The sequence below is a fragment of the Trichosurus vulpecula genome, chromosome 3 (genome assembly GCF_011100635.1).
Source record: "Trichosurus vulpecula isolate mTriVul1 chromosome 3, mTriVul1.pri, whole genome shotgun sequence".
Lineage (NCBI taxonomy): Eukaryota > Metazoa > Chordata > Mammalia > Diprotodontia > Phalangeridae > Trichosurus > Trichosurus vulpecula.
In genome coordinates, this window is record NC_050575.1 from 43,147,724 (window position 1) to 43,164,691 (window position 16,968).

The 16,968-nt window shown below is 38.2% G+C and overlaps 1 protein-coding gene across 4 annotated transcripts in view; it reads right to left on the reverse strand.

The window, feature by feature from the left end:
* The window catches only part of DDHD1 (DDHD domain containing 1), a 147,035-nt gene that overhangs the window by 26,786 nt on the left and 103,281 nt on the right, over positions 1-16,968 (reverse strand). For all 4 annotated transcript variants that reach the window (XM_036749651.1, XM_036749652.1, XM_036749650.1 and 1 more), the window contains 2 exons: positions 7,542-7,804; positions 6,904-6,979 (listed from right to left, as the gene is read on the reverse strand). In XM_036749651.1, the coding sequence (XP_036605546.1) occupies positions 6,904-6,979; positions 7,542-7,804 (339 nt within the window). The remainder of the gene's footprint in view (positions 1-6,903; positions 6,980-7,541; positions 7,805-16,968) is intronic.

A 16,968-nucleotide genomic window follows, 5' to 3' on the forward strand; every position in this document is an offset into this window, starting at 1 on the left:
TTATGAAAAAAAATCCAGCAAATATAATTGCTGAGCCATCAGTAATATTATGAAAAATTTCAAATACCACAAGATTGGAAAAGGGCTATATCTCAATTTCCAAAAAAAGGAAGAGAGTTTTCCAGAAAAGTTCTAGAATGAAACAGTAAAGACATAGTTGGCGAATACCTAGAAAGAAAAGTAGTGATTATGAAGAGCCACAGCATGACTTCATTAAGCCAGATCATGCCAGACTAACTTCATTTTTTTTTAAATAAGGATGAGGAAAATGCCATGGATATAATTTACCTATTTTTTCACAAAATTTCTGATAAAGTATTTCACACTATTCTTATAGAAAAGCCAGATAAATATGGATTAGATAATACATTCAAGTGGATTAAGAACTGGTTGGATAAGGTCAGCGGGAACGGTTCAATGTCAAGGTGGCTGGAGGTGCCTAGTGGACTATTTCAGAGATCTGTACTTGGCTCTGTGCTATTAAACAATTTTATCAATGACTTAAGATAAAGGCATAGATTCTATATTTATAAAATTTATACATGATATACAGGTGGGAGAGATAGCTAACACAATGGATAGCAGAATCAGGATCCAAAATGATCTTGACAGCCTAGTGCATTGGGATGAATCTAATAAAATGAAATTTAACAGAGCTGTCTTAAATCGGGCAAAAAAAATAATTAACTTTACAAGTACAGGACTAGGTATAGACAAATAGCAATTATTCTTAAAAAGATCTGGGAATGTTAGTGGACTATAAGCTCAATATGAATCAGCAATGTGATGTAGTAGCTAAAAAGGATAAAGTGATCTTCAGCTGCAAGACTGGCAGTGTCACTGTATTCTGCCTTCTTTGGAAGACTGTTTTTAGTTCTGGGTGCCATGGATTAAAGATATAGATAAATTGGAAAGTGCTCAGCAGGAGAGAACTCGGATGGTGAAGGGCTTTGAGTCCATGACATTTGAGGATTGACTGAAAGGACTAATCATGTTTACCCTGGAGAAGATAAAATACGAGGAGACACGATAGCTGTCTTCAGGCGTGTCACGAGGACTTAAGAGCTAGACTTGTTTTATTTGGCCCTAGAAAGCAAAACCTGGAGCAACAAGTGGAAGTTGCAAAAAGGTAAACTTAGACTTGATATTAGGAAAATTTCCTAACAATTAAGGTTTTCCAAAAGTGTAATTCCCTCATTTGCGAGGGAGGTCTCACTCCATGGAGGTCTTCAAGCAAAGGCGTGTTATACTAAGGATTCTGCTGGCGCACTGGTTACACTTGATGATGTGCTGAGGTTCCTTCCAACTTTCAAATTCTGTGATTTGGTGACTTACCTAAAGCTAGTGTATGGCAGGACTTGAACTCCAACCTAAATCTTCTGATTACATGTTCAGTGCTTTCTTCATTAACACTACAGAATAATCTTCCAAAAGAGGAGTTAAATAAAATCTTTCTATATAATATGGAATCTAAGCAGCCCATATTGGTGAGATTCTCTTATGGTGTTTCCCTTTTAAATTTATACACACACACACACACACACATATATGTATATGTGTGTGTGTGCATATATATATATATATATATATATATATATGTATATGTATATGTATATGTGTTTTTACATCAATCTTCACTTTTAAGTAAGCCATATCCCATTCCTCTACCTAGTAAACCATACCCTGTAACAAAGAATAAAAAAGGGGAGGAAAAACACTGGGCAAAATCAACTGACATATCAACCAAGCCAGACAATATTTGAATATTCCATTCTCCTGGTTCACCACTTCAGTAAGGAAGAGAGAACGATGCATTTTCTCAGTTCTTCTTTAGCCCAGTTCTGGTTATTACAATTACATAGCATTCAATTTTTTTTTTGGTTTGGTTTTTTCCTTTTCATTTCCATTGTTGCCAGTATGTGATATTATTGTTTAGGTTTCTGCTTAATTGATTCTTTGTCAGTTTATTTAAGTTTTTCCATGTTACTCTGAATTGTTCATTCATCATTTTTAACCAGACAGTAATATTCCACTAAATTAATATATAACAGTTTATTTAGCCACTCGCCAAAGTATAGGCATCTACTTTGTTTGCAGGTCTCTGACACCAAAAAGTTCTGCTTTTTCTGTTTATAACCTCTTTGGGAGCTATACCTAGCAGTGAGATCTCTGCAGCTGAGAACAAGATTCCTCAGCTAATGTTCATAGCAAAGAAGTTCATTAAGTTTACTATTTTGTATGCTATTCTTTTTCTTTTTTCACTAAATTACACATGTACCTTTTAGCAAAGTCTGCAAAAAAAACCTTGCTATACAAAAAAATAAAAATATAATACTCATTTTAAATTAAAGGATATGTCACAGGTGTCCTTTACATTTGAAAGGTCCAACACTGAATTTAAAGTAGAATTTGACTTACATATAATTTTTGATAGCATAGCAGAAAGCAAATTGGACCAGGAGTCCACAGACCTAGGTTTTGTACCAGCTCTACCACTTACTAGTCATATGAACTTGGATAGGTCACTTAATTTGTCTGAATTTAATCTCCTGAGTTGTAAAATGAGAATTATCTTGGTCTATCTCATAGGGTTATTGTAAGAAATGAATGGTAACACACATGTGATAATGATGTATAAGCTATAAATGATTTATTACAGAAACATGAATACAAAGTGGATGGGGGAAGCTCCTTATTTCATGTATAGGTGGTTTTCCACGTATTTCATGAGAGTGAGCTGAAGACCAACTGAACTAGCTGACTAGCTCTTGGGGAGCTAGGATGTGGTCTTTTGGGGAAAGACGTCTCCCTTAGTACAACCAGGGCTGAAAAGGGTAAAAAAGAAACCAGAGAGATACACAGGCCATTCTACATCTTTAGTCAAGAGCACATGATCCTTTACACGCAAATACCCATAAATGGGCAAATAAGAGCAAACTACACTGGAGAGGTTTTGTGTTACCCTATGTAACACACAAAAAAAAACTTCCTCTAGATGACCGCTTCTACACAGCTACCCCTAGGGAAGCTTCTTTGTGTGTGGTAACAGTGATGTTCAAATGAGAATGAGGAGGCATCCATGACTGAGCACTGGCAAGAAGATGTTAGTTGAGGACAGGGTGGCAGCATGATATAATGGAAAGAACATGGGTCTAGAATCAGAGGACCTCAGTCGGAATCCCTAGTTCTGCCACTGATAACTTGTGAAATTTAGGTTGAGTGACTTGCCCAATCTTGACCTTAGATTCTCCATCTATAAAATGAGGAAGTGCACTACATGATCTCTAAGGCTCCTTCTATTTCTACATCCTAAGATCCTAGAATGCTAGGAAAGAATGGTCACTCTATCAGAATAGTAAACTAGCCTTCCTGTGAGTGGCTTATACAGATTCTCAAGGTGAAAAGCTATTTCATGCTTGGGTCTAAGCGTTATTGGTATAGAACTGTTGTAGGATTTTTGGGCTTTTCATTACTCAAAGCTATTTGCTGCTAAATATAAAGCATGTGTCATTTTCCTTAAAAAGGACATGCTGAAAAACAAGAATTCTAAGTTGTACTCAGGTTTTTATAAACCAGATTTTGGGGAAAAAATTGTAGCCCACATTTGAAACAATGGGGTATATGCGTGGAGAGCCCTGATGAAGAGTAATTAGTCTTTTACTTGTGATTTTCCTATATTTGTAAAATTTAATTCAATTTGCTTTATTTAGTTATTTATATTTATGGTATATATATCTATGTAGAAACTTATACAAAAGAAAAGTAGTCACATAGTGGAGAGAGAGCCAGATATGAAGTCAAGGAAAACTAGGTTCAAGTCCCGCCTCTGATAGGTAAATGTATGTCCATCCAACTGACTGGCATAATCTGGAAAACATTTCTTCTTTAACTGCTTGTTTTTTCCTTTGTGAAATAGTTAGACAGACTCTTCTGCACAGTTATAAAGTTTGTCAAGGAAATTCTGCAATGTTTTGGGGCTTGATGCAACAGGTAAAATGTTATCTGCAAACAAGAGCATCTAGTGGACCTCATCATTAACAGGAAATTCCTTTTCAACTTTATGCACCGGAATTCCGCTATGATAATGGGAAACATCTGCCTGTGGTGAATATACATCTGTTATATGCCTCCCCTGATATTTATAATCACTGGGTAACTGAAAGAAATTGCCTTTGTCTTTATATAATTTTAGGAATTTTGAATAATTTTGATGTAGAATGGGAGATGCTTTGTTGGAAGAAACTCTTTAAGGCAACATTTTGCTCCACTGAATCAAATGCTTTTCTATAATTAAACAATAAGCACAGCTGGATCCAGTCTTCATTAGGTCTTTTAGACAATTATGTGATTGTAAAGATATGGTCCACTATGGAATAACTTGCAAAAACCTGCCTATTCTCTACTAACAGAAAATTATTAAGATGGAAAAATAGATGAATAGGCCAGTAGTTACTGCTATTTTCTTGGTTTTTTTCCTCCCATACACACAAGCTCTAAGATTTTTTTCCATCATGTCATTGGTATCTTCCATTCGGATACTCTGCGAATCTATTCCTCAATTCCCTCACAACTGTGTCACTTCCACTAGAGATCTCTCATATATTTGGTCTAATCTGGCTGCTTTTCTCATCTTTGATCTTTTTTGTACCATTTCTACTTCCTCTTTAAGAACATGTAACCTAATATTAAGAGTCTAAGTGAGATGGCTTTACTGTCCTTGATGGTAAAAAAACTTTATCATATGAATCTTTTGGATCTTTTGTTCTTTGTTATTTTCCTTCCATGTTATTTTTAAATGTCCTTGTACGACTTTGCTTAGCTAAGTCTCCCACCAAGGTTTCTGAAACTAGTTTTAACCATAGGAATCATCTGTTTAATACCAACATTCTATCGCTGTTGCCACATGGTTTTGAGACATGAAACACAATAGTATTGGAGGAACTGGAAACGAGTAACATACACAGAACAATGAAGAAGTATGTGGGGGGGGGGGCAGGGTGTAAGAAGGCTATACCATGTAACCAATGAAAAATTTTAAAGAAGAAAAGGAGTAAAAGATGTGATCAGGAAAACATATGAGGGGCATAGAAGATGTGATGGTCAAATTTAGAGTGGCGACAAGCTGATATGTAGAGTGCTCCACCATTACCCTTGCAATGTCGAGAGAAAAAGAGGCATCCAGCATGTTGGGGTAGAACTTCTCTGAAAAATTTTGGCAAGGAAGAAAGTCACATAAGATGGGAAGAAATGAAAATTGCAATCTTCATCCCTGGAAAAAGTTGTTTCAGTGCCAGTGGATACATTTTTCTCGTTTTTTTTCTTCTAGCTTTGTATTAATTTTAATCTTTGTTCTAACAAGTTGGTAGTCTGACTATATACAGAAAAATAATTTAGGAATGCTGCTACTAATAACAAGTTATTTCTGATCAGTTAATATCTAACCAAGTTTATTTTTTTAGGTTATGCTATTCAGTGCTTGTCATGTCCAGTGCTTTTCTTCTCAAAAAAGTATTTACTGTATAAAGACATGAAACTGAGTTGTCAACAAGTTTCTGGCCTCTTTTTCAGTGATCCACATCCTCCAAAGTATTTCTCCCTGTCCTCACCCATTCCCACTTTTGTACTGAAGCTGCCCACTCTCAAAGTCTACGCTGACTAAATCTGGCAGGTCATTATCAGACTTTTCATAGAACCACAACCGCTCCATTCTTTGTAATTGACGTTGTATTATTTGACAGTGGCCTTTTGGCAAGTACTTGTGAGCGCTGCATTTTGTGAGGGTCAGATGTTTCATGAAATGATGTTTCTTGTTGTATTATGGATCACAATAAAACCAACTCTGCCAACTCCTCTGCCTCTCTGAAAAGAAATTGTGGGCCATCTCTAGCTGCAAATTCCTCTTCTTCTTCTTCTTCTTTTTTGTTCTGATTTCAAATATAAAGAGAATGTCAAGATTGGTAAGATTCAGTTCCTCTAGTAATATATCCATTTGTTGGTTACTGGTCAAAAATATCACATTCAGAGTTCAAGTTTAGAGATGATCTTAAAATGACGATTCTTCCTGCAGAAGAACCTGAGGATCACTTTACATTTTTCTTTATTTCAAGGGTTACTATGGTCAAAGAATTCATCATGTAGCTAAGCTACTGGTGATGATCCTTTCCTACTTAGGCAGGCTGGTGCTCAGAAAGTGGAAAAATTTGCTGCCAGGTTCGTATTTGTGACATTTCCAGCTTAGCAGAAATTTAAGGCAGTCAACACGCTTTTATTAAGTGTTTACTACGTGCTAGGCACAGAGTAGGGAAAATAGCACCTGTGTAGGGGACATGAGGTAGTCTACAGAGTAAGAAGCAGAGCCAAGAGGAGAATGAAGGATGGCCAGTCTAGGCTCCTCTCAAAGATGGAGACTCCAGAAGGAACTCATCATGGGGAACAGGAATCAAGTGAAGTTGAAGAAAGTCCCAGGATAAGGATAAGGAAGATTCAGGTAACACCCCCACACTCTGCTGGGGTATCAGAGCAGGACTTGGTAGAGGGAAGTTATATCTGTGTTAGGTAAGTCCTTACACATGAAACACTGTCTTATAATTTTGTATCCATTTCCACCCAATATAGCTAGCACAATGGCATATAGTAGGCACTAAAAAAAATGTTTGTTGAATGAAAAAAAATTAGTTTGTAGTCCCTCAGAATATAAGATGATGGTAGGTAGAAATAGTACAGAAGCATTAACATCAATAGAACTCAAGATCAGTGACTTTACCACAAATAATAGAGTTGAAGTAGAACTGACTATACATTTAAAATGATCTCATTTCTCAGTTGTAATTTTGTCTTATATGAAATGTCATTAAAAAACCTCACACTTTATGAACAATATAAATTTTACATTTCTTTATATACCTTAAATTTTAAGGCAGGTGTTTGTGTTATAGTTGATCTCTTCAATCCTTGCAATCTTTCTTCTATTTCTTTCAACCTGTGAAATTAGATGTTAAGTACATTTTAAAATGTTCACAAGTTTAATACATTATATTTATAATTAATGAACAAAATAGGCTAGAAATAATACTGTTTTCTAAACATTTTAAAAAGAGATTTGGTCTTACTACTCTATATAATTTAAAAAGATACTGTCCTCTAAACATCCCTCTTAAAAGTTATATTCTCATTAAAAGCTTCCAAATTTAAAACTTATGCCATTAAAGATCCTACACAGAAACTAGAAGCTCCTTCAGTAAAACAGAAGGTAAAGGCCAAGGGAGAGAAAGGAGGGTGACAAATGTATTTATTAGAAACATAAGCAAATGGGTATAATATTTTAAATACCTCAAACTCAACAAGGACACGTAATGCTGTAATCTTTGGTCTAAGATTTATTATCTCTACAATGCCAATTCCAAGTAGAGTAATTTCTGGAGAAGAATTACTCTTACTGGTCCTTCTTTAAAGAGAAAAATAGCTACTATTAAATGAGTGCTTAGCACAGTGCCTGGCATATAGTAGGCACTAAAGAAACACTATTATTATTATTACTTTACCTCTGCTTAGTTAGATAGAGTTCCTTCAGGAGATGTCGTTCTTCATAGCTTGTCCATCGTTCATCAGGTAGCTCACTTTCCTTCTGCATCAGTTGTTCATAAAGTCGAACAGGATTCCAGCCAGTCATTATGTCGTAAGTGATTACACATCCTAAGGAATGTGACACTATTGAGACTTTACCCCCCTTTTCTTCAAAGTCTGGATTCCGAGAACAGAAAAGTGAATATAATCGATTCAGCTCCTGCTGAAGACCTTTAACTAGCTGTTTGAAATAAGAAAGCAATCCTCTGTTAGTTTTAATACTGATTTTAACTTTTAATTTTAATCTCCTGTGTAATAAGAAAAAGATGAACAAACATCAAGAACATAATGCCATCCAATCCCATGAAGATTGTTACAATTATCTCCAACATAAATTCAATTTTAAGGACAAGTTTAAAAACTAAAAAGAAAAAATTTCTATAATTAAGCCAATTAAAATGATATCATGGTTTACACTGTGGTGTCAAAGCTGATAGCCTTTTAATGCAAAGGAAAATAATAAAACTTAGATATCAGAATTAGGCTATCTGAAGTATTAGAGTTTTTCAAAATAATTGCTTCCAAAATAATTCCATTTATGTTCTAGTAGTAATTCTATGTTGCTTTTGTTTATTGTCAGAAGGAAAAATTCCATATCTATCCCTAATTATAATTTCTCCCCCTGAAATTTTAATTCCAATTTCAACTCAAACATTTACTAAATGCCTACTATGTGCAGGGTGCTATGTTACAAGATGGGAATACAAAGACAAAAATGAAATCATTCCTGCCCCCAAGGAACTTACATCCTATTAAGAAGCTTAAAATATACAACCAAAAAATTTTTTAAAATGTTGTTCAAAAAGAAAAAACAACCCCAAAACAAACCCACAGTGATAAAAGTAACACATCTAAATTGACTTACTTTTTCAGTGTGTGAAAAAACTGGTATCATTAGCTTTACTGATTCAAAAGCCTATCAAACTATTAGGTTTGAAGTGTCATATATTATTTCTGAAAAGTAGAATTTTGTTTTTAAATTGAAAGACTAACATTCCTAGCCATACTATTCCTTTCCACTGTCTATATGTTGAAGATCTGTGATTTTGTCAGTGTCTTAGTGTGGAGATGTCAAACTCCCCAGTGTGCCTGAACCACGTTAAAAAATAATTGGAAAATATTTAGCAAAATAAGTAAAAATACAACAAAGAAAATGTTATTTTGTGGTTTTCTCTCTGTTTCTATTTGCGTTTGACAGCATTGTCTCAGTAAGATGGTTTTCAAGAATTCTTATATTCAAAAATTCACCCTGCAACCAGCCTAATCTGAATTTAGCTGAGCTAACATGTATGGCCTGGCACCTATACTCAAAGCCTTTTTGTGTTACGACGTGCCAGACCTTGAGCTCTAATGACACAACCTTCAAGAATCCAGGGTCATCTCCATGCCACGATGAGACATCAGAGGAAGATCTTAGTGGAGTCATAGGGGAGGGCTGGTCTAATAGTAGTTTTTTTTATTTTCATATAATGGTATCTGAAGTTAGTAGGGGAAGGCCTTTTTGGTTGGCAGAACTCTACTTTCACTCATAGAAAAAACATATATGTGTGCAAATGGCTTGATTGCTCTCTGGGGTAATAAATCTTCACAACTTCTGTAATATTTAACTAGGGTAAAGTATCTTTTTTTGTTTGTTTGTTTTTTTTGGCAGGGCAATTGGGGTTAAGTGACTTGCCCAAGGTCACACAGCTAGTACATGTGTCAAGTGTCTGAGGCTGGATTTGAACTCAGGTCCTCCTGACTCCAGGGCCAATGATCTACTCACTGCACCACCTAGCTGCCCCTAAAGTATCTTTTTTTTGAAAGCAATGAACTTCTGAGATTATGTCCTTAATTCAGGGTAACTGAATTGTGGTTTATTTTCACCCGCTCCCTCCCCCCACCCCCTTTTTATTTTGTGGGTATAGAAAACTCACAAGTGAGGAAATTCAACTTCTAATATAGATCAGCAGCTTCTAACTTACTGTCTTAAAGAATTATTTGGCACTGATAAGTAAGTGATTGCCTCAGGATCGCACAGTCAGTATATGTTCAGAGGTGGCTCTTCAAACTAGATTTTCCTGAACAAGAGGCCAGCTAAGTTAAGATACCAATAAACTTTGCAGGAACAGAAAGTTTAATTTCTGACTTATTTTAGTATTGCAGGTACATTCCAAATGATTTTAAAACTCTTTCTATAAAATAATACAACAGAAAAGGAGAACGACCTCTACAACTTATCAATTATCATTGACTCTAGGGCTTGTTCTTGGTCACTAAGCAGTCTAGATTAAGAGAGATACTGTTTTTCTTCTTTCAAAAAGAGCTTTGCTGAACTTTAAGATAGCCTCTCATATTCACCAAATTGGAAAAAAATAATTAGAAACAACAAAATTTGATACTGGTGGGACTGTAGTATGAATATGTGTAAATGCATTCATTGCTAGTAAAATCACAAATGCATTGAATCTTTCTGTAGAATATTCTGATGGAATACAGCAATCAATCAATGAACAAGTAATAAATGCCTTTACTATATATCAGGCATTGGAGATGCAAATAAAATGAACGAAATAATCGCTACAAGGCAAGAAGATCACATTCAAATGGGGGAGACAAGTATAAATAAAAGAACATAAAGAATAAATGTTAGTAAATACAAAGTAGTTAAATACAAGGTAGCTTGAGAGGGAGGGTACTAGAATTGGAGGGGAATCAGGGAATGCAGAAGGTAGTCCTTCAGCTGCATCTTCAAGGAAAAGAATTCTATGACATGAGAGGCAGAGCCCAGATGGCAGAGGGAAGCCAGGAAGTTGCCTCAGCTCTCCCCAGTTTCCCTCAGAAACAAATTTAAATCAGCCTCCAAGTGGATACTAGAGTGACAGAACCTACAAAAAGACGGAGTGAAACAATTTTCCTGCTTAAGATAACTTAGAAGGACTTCAAGAAAGGTCTGTCTCACTTGCGTAAAAGAGGAGCGCAGCCATGCAGAGATGGTGTGCAGGCAAGGCCGTAGGAGGCTCTTCGGCAACCAAGGCCCCATCAGTCCTGGCTCAGCAGGCCAGTGGCACAGCAGGACAGCTGCAGCCCTAGCACAGAAGGCAAGGTGCCTGTCCCAGAAACCAGGCAACAACAGGGGTGACTAGGTTAGGCCATCCCAGTGCAGTGAGCAAGCCACCAGTACCTGAGGCCCCAGAGCACAAAGCCAGTGACCAGGCCCCTGGCCCCCAGCACAAGAAGCATGGGATACTATCATGTATGAGGAATATTAAACAAAGACCTCTGGGAAATGGCCCACCTCCCTGCAGCTGTGAGCTCTGGATGTAAACTAAAGACAGTAAAGAAACAGAATGGCAAAAATAGAGCCTTAGGGTATACACACAATTAGCAAGCATGATATGAATGATTATCCAGCAAAAGAGATGGAGAAGTGGTCAGACGGGGAAAAACATGAGATCATGTCAAAAAACTCAAGAAAAGAGAGACTACTGAGGAAAAGAAGTTGTCAAATGCTGCAGAGAGATTAAGAAGGATGGAGTTTAGGAAAAGACTATCAGGTCTGGCAATTAAGAAATCCCTTGTAACTTTAGAGAAAGAAGTTCCAGTTAGTTGGTGAATTTGCAATCCAGATTGCAAAGGGAGAGGTTGTGGAGGCCCCTATTGTAGATGGCTTTTTCAAAGAGTTCAGCAGAGAAAGGGAGTAGCATGTAGCATGATAGTTGGCAGGCACAGTAGGCTCTAGTGAGGAAGACTTAGTTGTGTTTGTAGAAGAAGCAAGTAGTAGTTGGGGGAAAACTGAAGACTACAGAGATGGATGATAGGGAAAATCTAGTAGTAAAGACAAGAGGATATAGAATATTACTTGTGTGATCCAGACAGGTCACTGAATGAGCAGTTAGCTAAATGTCCCATTTAACTACAATTTACAAGAGCATGTGCTATTCTACATTGGTAAGAGGAAGTTCGTCATGGGTTCAGCAAAAAAATTTTAAAAAACCAACTTTTTAACCAAGCAATTAAAAACAAACCATTAATTATTTTCCTTTGTTACCCTTCATCAATCAAAGCAATCCCTAACTTATCCTAGGCTATATTTTAGGCATTTCCTCCACAGAAACACACTGTGACTCAAGTACAGTAGTAAAACTACTATAGAACCTAACCATATACGTAAAAACATTTCTAAGTGTAAAGGCAATCAGTAAATGAGAAGATCTTTCCCGCCCATTTGAATAGGCTTCGGGGCAGGGTGGGGGTGGGGGGGGCCTCTCAGGGTCCTAAGGGGAGTGGCTAAGACCAAAGCCAATGGTAGGTGCCTGAGTTCTGATTGCTCAGATGACGTTCTAATCGACAGGATGACATCTGGCGACTATATAAAAGGACAGAACACAGTTTGGAGACTGGGATGTAGTGGAGGCAGAAGAAGGAGAAGTGGTGGCAGCAGTGGCGGCAGCGGCAGCAGCAGCAGGCACTACTGAAAGCAGGATTGACCCTCGTGCAGACCAAAGAGTGCTGAGCAAGGGCTTGAGGCCAGTGGGTAATCTTCTTACTGGAGGGCCCTAGCACTGGGGGGAAGCACCAGTATGGCTTGCTGCCACAATATTTTTCTGTAACCTCCTGGTCACTATTGTGAGATGGGTGTATTGGTTTTGGAAGGTTCTTGCCAGGATATCAAACTGGGGACACTGGGCTGCTACTTTTGAGTTTTGATAAATGCTTTAACTCCTCTGCCTTCTACTTGGAGAATTCCTCATATCCTGCGATTCTGGACCACTCAGGCATATTCACGATTTTCTTTGAAGTCATGAATTCTGCCTTAATGATACACTAAGGAGAATATGTATTTGAAGTTCCATTTCAAGATGCCAAGAGCAGGTCTCCCAACAGGGGTAAAGTCAGTCTGTTGGGTTGTTGTTGTTTTGTTTGTCCTTTGTTTTCAAAGAGGACCGTGACATCAAGGAAATGATGTTATGACCTGCAGTTGACTTTGATTTGAATGAGGGAAGGCTGTGTTTCAACAATCTGGCTAGCAGCTGCTGTGGGGATGTAAAACCAACAACAACAAGCACATAGAACTCTGCAAAAGCCCGGGTCTTTTTGACCTGCTTTACTAAGGAAAGCAATGTTAAGGGGTTAACAATCTTACTTTGATCCAGGATACAAATATCATTTACTTGGTTCAGGGGAAAAAACCAGCACCCTGAACTACAGACCAAACACAATTCATAGTTATCAACATCTGAGCGTTCAGCCAGGGAGCTCATTACAATGGCTGGCCCAGAGTCACGCGCCACTCCTGCTGTGGCTTAGAGCTCCAAGAGAGAAGGCCAACCTCTGTGCTCATATATCCTGTTCAAGGCCCGGAGGGACAGGACCTCTCCCAGGCTGGTCGTGGAAAAGTTCCCCACCCCCAGTATCACATCAGATACAAATCAATGACTCCCAATTGTCTCAGTGCTGAGAAATACAAAAACATCCCACTTTATCTGCCCCATTCAAACGAAGGCCAGAATCATTAAAGGTCAACAGCAAAAAGTCCCACCTTAATTAATATTACAGGCTGCAGTCAGTCAACAAGCATTTATTAAATGCCTACTATATGCTAATTCTTGGGGATACAAGAAAGACAAAAAGACAATCCTTGTGCTTGAGGAACTCACAATCTAATGAGACAACAGGCACTCCAGCCCATCCTCCACTCAGCTGCCCAAATGATCTTCAAATGCAGGTCTGACCATGTCGAACCCCTACTTTGACTCTAGCAGCTACCTACTGCCTCCAGGATCAAATACAGAATCTTCTGTTTACTGTTCAAAGCCCTTCATAAATTTATCCTATCCTGCTCCCACTTCCATCATCTTCCACCTTAGGCCTTTTCCCACCACCCAATACTCTTTGATCCAGTGGCAATGACCTCCACTTTGTATGCCCAGAGCTTAGCACAGTGCCTGGAACATAGTTGGCGTTTAATAAACGTTTACTAACTGCCTGAAAGGCAGTGTGGTATAGCAGAGTGCTAGAGACCTAGGTTTAAACCCTGGTTCTGATGTTTACTGTGTGACCCCAGGCAAGGGACCACACTAAAGCTAACAAGAAAGATACACTACTTACTTTATAGGCTGTTGTGATGTAAGTACTGTGTTTACTTAAAAGTACTATATAGAAGGTGAGTTGCTATTATAGCAAAGAAACATTTCTAGAAATCTGCAGCCATTTGTGGAAAAGGGGAATAAGTTTTTCCTCTCATTTCACTCCCCTAAAAATATACTTTTTGTCAATCTCTTACTTTAGAAATATAAAATACAGAATCTAAAAGTTAAAGGTTGAGAGAGCATTCATTTCCACTTATACATGGCTAAACAACAACTGTTTCTATAAAATCCATAGAGAAGTGGTTATCCATCATTTCTTAGAAGTCCCCCAGGAAGGAGGAACTGCCTGCCTCTCCAGGTAGCCCATCCCACTTTTGGGGAACTCTAAGTTACAGAAAGTTTTCCCTTATATAAACCAGACTGCAAGCAGCTTCCACCAATCCTCATTCTGCCCTCTGAGATTGAGCAGAATGGTTAGTGCATTTTTCAGGACTTCCATCCCATCTCTTCCAGCTGACTCTTTGGTCTCTCCTTGTCTAATGGCTGCTTCCTTACTGTCTGAAAACACACATATCTCATGTAACCTCAAAAAAATCTCTCACTTGATCTACTGCCTATCACTGCCTGTCATCCTACAGCTCTCCTCTCTTTTGTGCCTAAGGCGAAAAATATACCTATAATCAATGCTTCTACTTCATCTCCTCTAACTCTCATCCCAATCTTGCAGGCTGGTTTCTGAAATAATTCAAGTGGAACGGCTCTCTCCCAACTTACCAATGCTTTCTTAATCTCCCAATCTAATGGTCTATTTTCAATTCTTATCTCTCTTGACCTCTCTGTAGCCTGACATTACTGATCATCCTCTTCTTTTCTCTCTAGCTTTTCACGACACTGCTCTTTTCCTAGTTCTCCTCATATCTATCTGACCACTCTTCAGTTTCCTTTGCTTCATTTTTATCTGGGTCATAGACATTAATCATGGGGATGATCCCCAAGGCTCTGTCCTAGGCACTCTTCTCTTTTCTCTCTATACTGATTCATTTGGTGTTCTCATGACCTAGCAGAGATTTAATAAATCTCAGATCTATTTGTCCAACCTCTCTTGTGAGATGCCTACTGGACTTCTTGAACTGGATATCCCAAAGATATCTTCAATTCAACATGTCCAAAAACAAACTCATTTTTCCCCAAAAAGCATTTCCCTCTTCCAAATTATTTGTTCCTGCCAAGGACACTACCATTGGTAAAATCACTCAGGCTTGAAACCTAGGTATCACCTTTGACTTTTCACCAACACCACATATCCCATCTACTGCCAAATCATGTCAATTCTACCTTTGCAAAATTGGGCATATATTCTCTTTTCTCTACTCAAATAGCTTGCTAGCTAGTCTACCTGACTCAAATCTCTCCTCATTCTAGTACACATTCCAGTAAGCTAGCAAAGTGATCTTCCTAAATTTAGCACGTCTCCTCCAGAATCAAATGTAAAATCCTCTGTTTAGTTTTTGAAGCCCTCCTTTAAACCCGGCCCCTTCCTACATTTCCTGGCCCCTTCCTACATTACAGCTTCTTACAACTTATTCTCCTCCACATACTTTGTGATGCAGTGACACAAGCCTCTCTGCTATTCCTCAAACGTAGCACTACATTTCCTGACTCCAAGAACGTTCACTGGGTGTCCCTCAGTCCTTGAACTCTCTCCTTCCTCATCTCTACTTCTTGGCTTCCTTCAAGACTCAGCTAAAATCGGACTCTGATAAAAAGCCTTCCCAGTCCTTTAAAATGTTAGTGTTTTCCCTTTGAGATAGCTCTGATTATTCTGTATATATCTTGTTTAGACAGAGGAAGCTGGGTGGTAGAGAGGACAAAGCTCTGGGCCTCTAGTCAGGGAGAGAATCTAAGTTCAAATCTGGCCTAAGACTCTAGCTGTGTGAACCTGGACCCTGTGGAAGTTACTTAACCTCTCTATCTGCCTCAGTGTCTTCAACTATAAAATGAGAAAAATAATAGCTCCTCCTAGTAATAACCTACCTCCTGGGCTATTGGGAGGATCAAATAAGACATCTGTTAAGTGCTCAGCACAATGCCTGACACACAGGAAATATATGAAAATGCTGATTCTCTCCACTCCTTTCCCCATTAGACTGTAAGCCTGAGAGCAGAGGCTGTTTTTTGCAACCCCCCCAACCCTCTTTTTGTATTCACAGCGCCTAGCATATAGCAAGTGCTAAAGCTAATGCTTGCTAATCTGCCTTCAGCAAGTCAAATCTCTTCACAAGCTATCCCTTCACAAAAAGACAGTTCTATTCTCCTTAAATCTTTTCAAAGCTAAATAACCTGAGTTCCTTCTACCAATCCTTATATGCCATGAACACCATGCTCTTCATGATCCTGGCTGCAATCCTTTGGATGTTAATCAGCTTCTTCAATTTCACCAATGAAGTTTCAACAAGGGGGGAATTCCTTCAACATATACAAAAATGTCTAAGGCATCTATTAAGTCCTAGGCACTAATGTGTGACTAAGAGGTTAAATAGCTTGTCCAGGGTCACAAAGCTGGTGTGAAAAATAATCCATTTGGATCCCCTATTCTATTCCAATCATCATCAATCAATCAATCTGATATGATTCCACAGGGCTAGTGATTATAAGTTCTGTATATTAGGCCCCAAAACAGTGAGCTGCAGATTGTAAGATCACTTGCTTAATCATTGGAGGCTAACTAGAGGCCCTCCACCTTTGTTCTTCCCTGTCATGGCGACCAAGCCTAGTGTGGCAGAGGTGACTCAACTATACGGGAAAGTCCTCCAATTTAGTTTTGTACCTCCAGACCATTCTCTCTTGTCTCACAAGAGTAGGTGGCCACCTTATGACCACTTAGTCAGTGGAGATGCCTCATACTTCACCCAACCTATGACCCCCCTGCTAATATGTAATTTTTGGCCCTCAAGAGCACTATCAACCAATAAGATTCAGTATTTTATCATGCCTCTTTTGAATGTTTAGATATCAAATCCTATAAAACCGAGGTCCCAGAAGAAGGGGGCATCTCAGATTACGAGGAAGATCTAAGGTCCACTTCATTAGAGGGCACCATGGACCCTTTAATAAAACATCATTGGCTCAGAGCTCTATTTGTCTCTTTTTATTACAGGCTGGACAATTTTAATCCCCACACTAGCAAGTTTCAGAAGTGAAGCTTATATCTAACCAGGTTTTCTGACTTGAAATGTAAAATTCTAACTATGCCATACTGACTCCCAAGTTGATA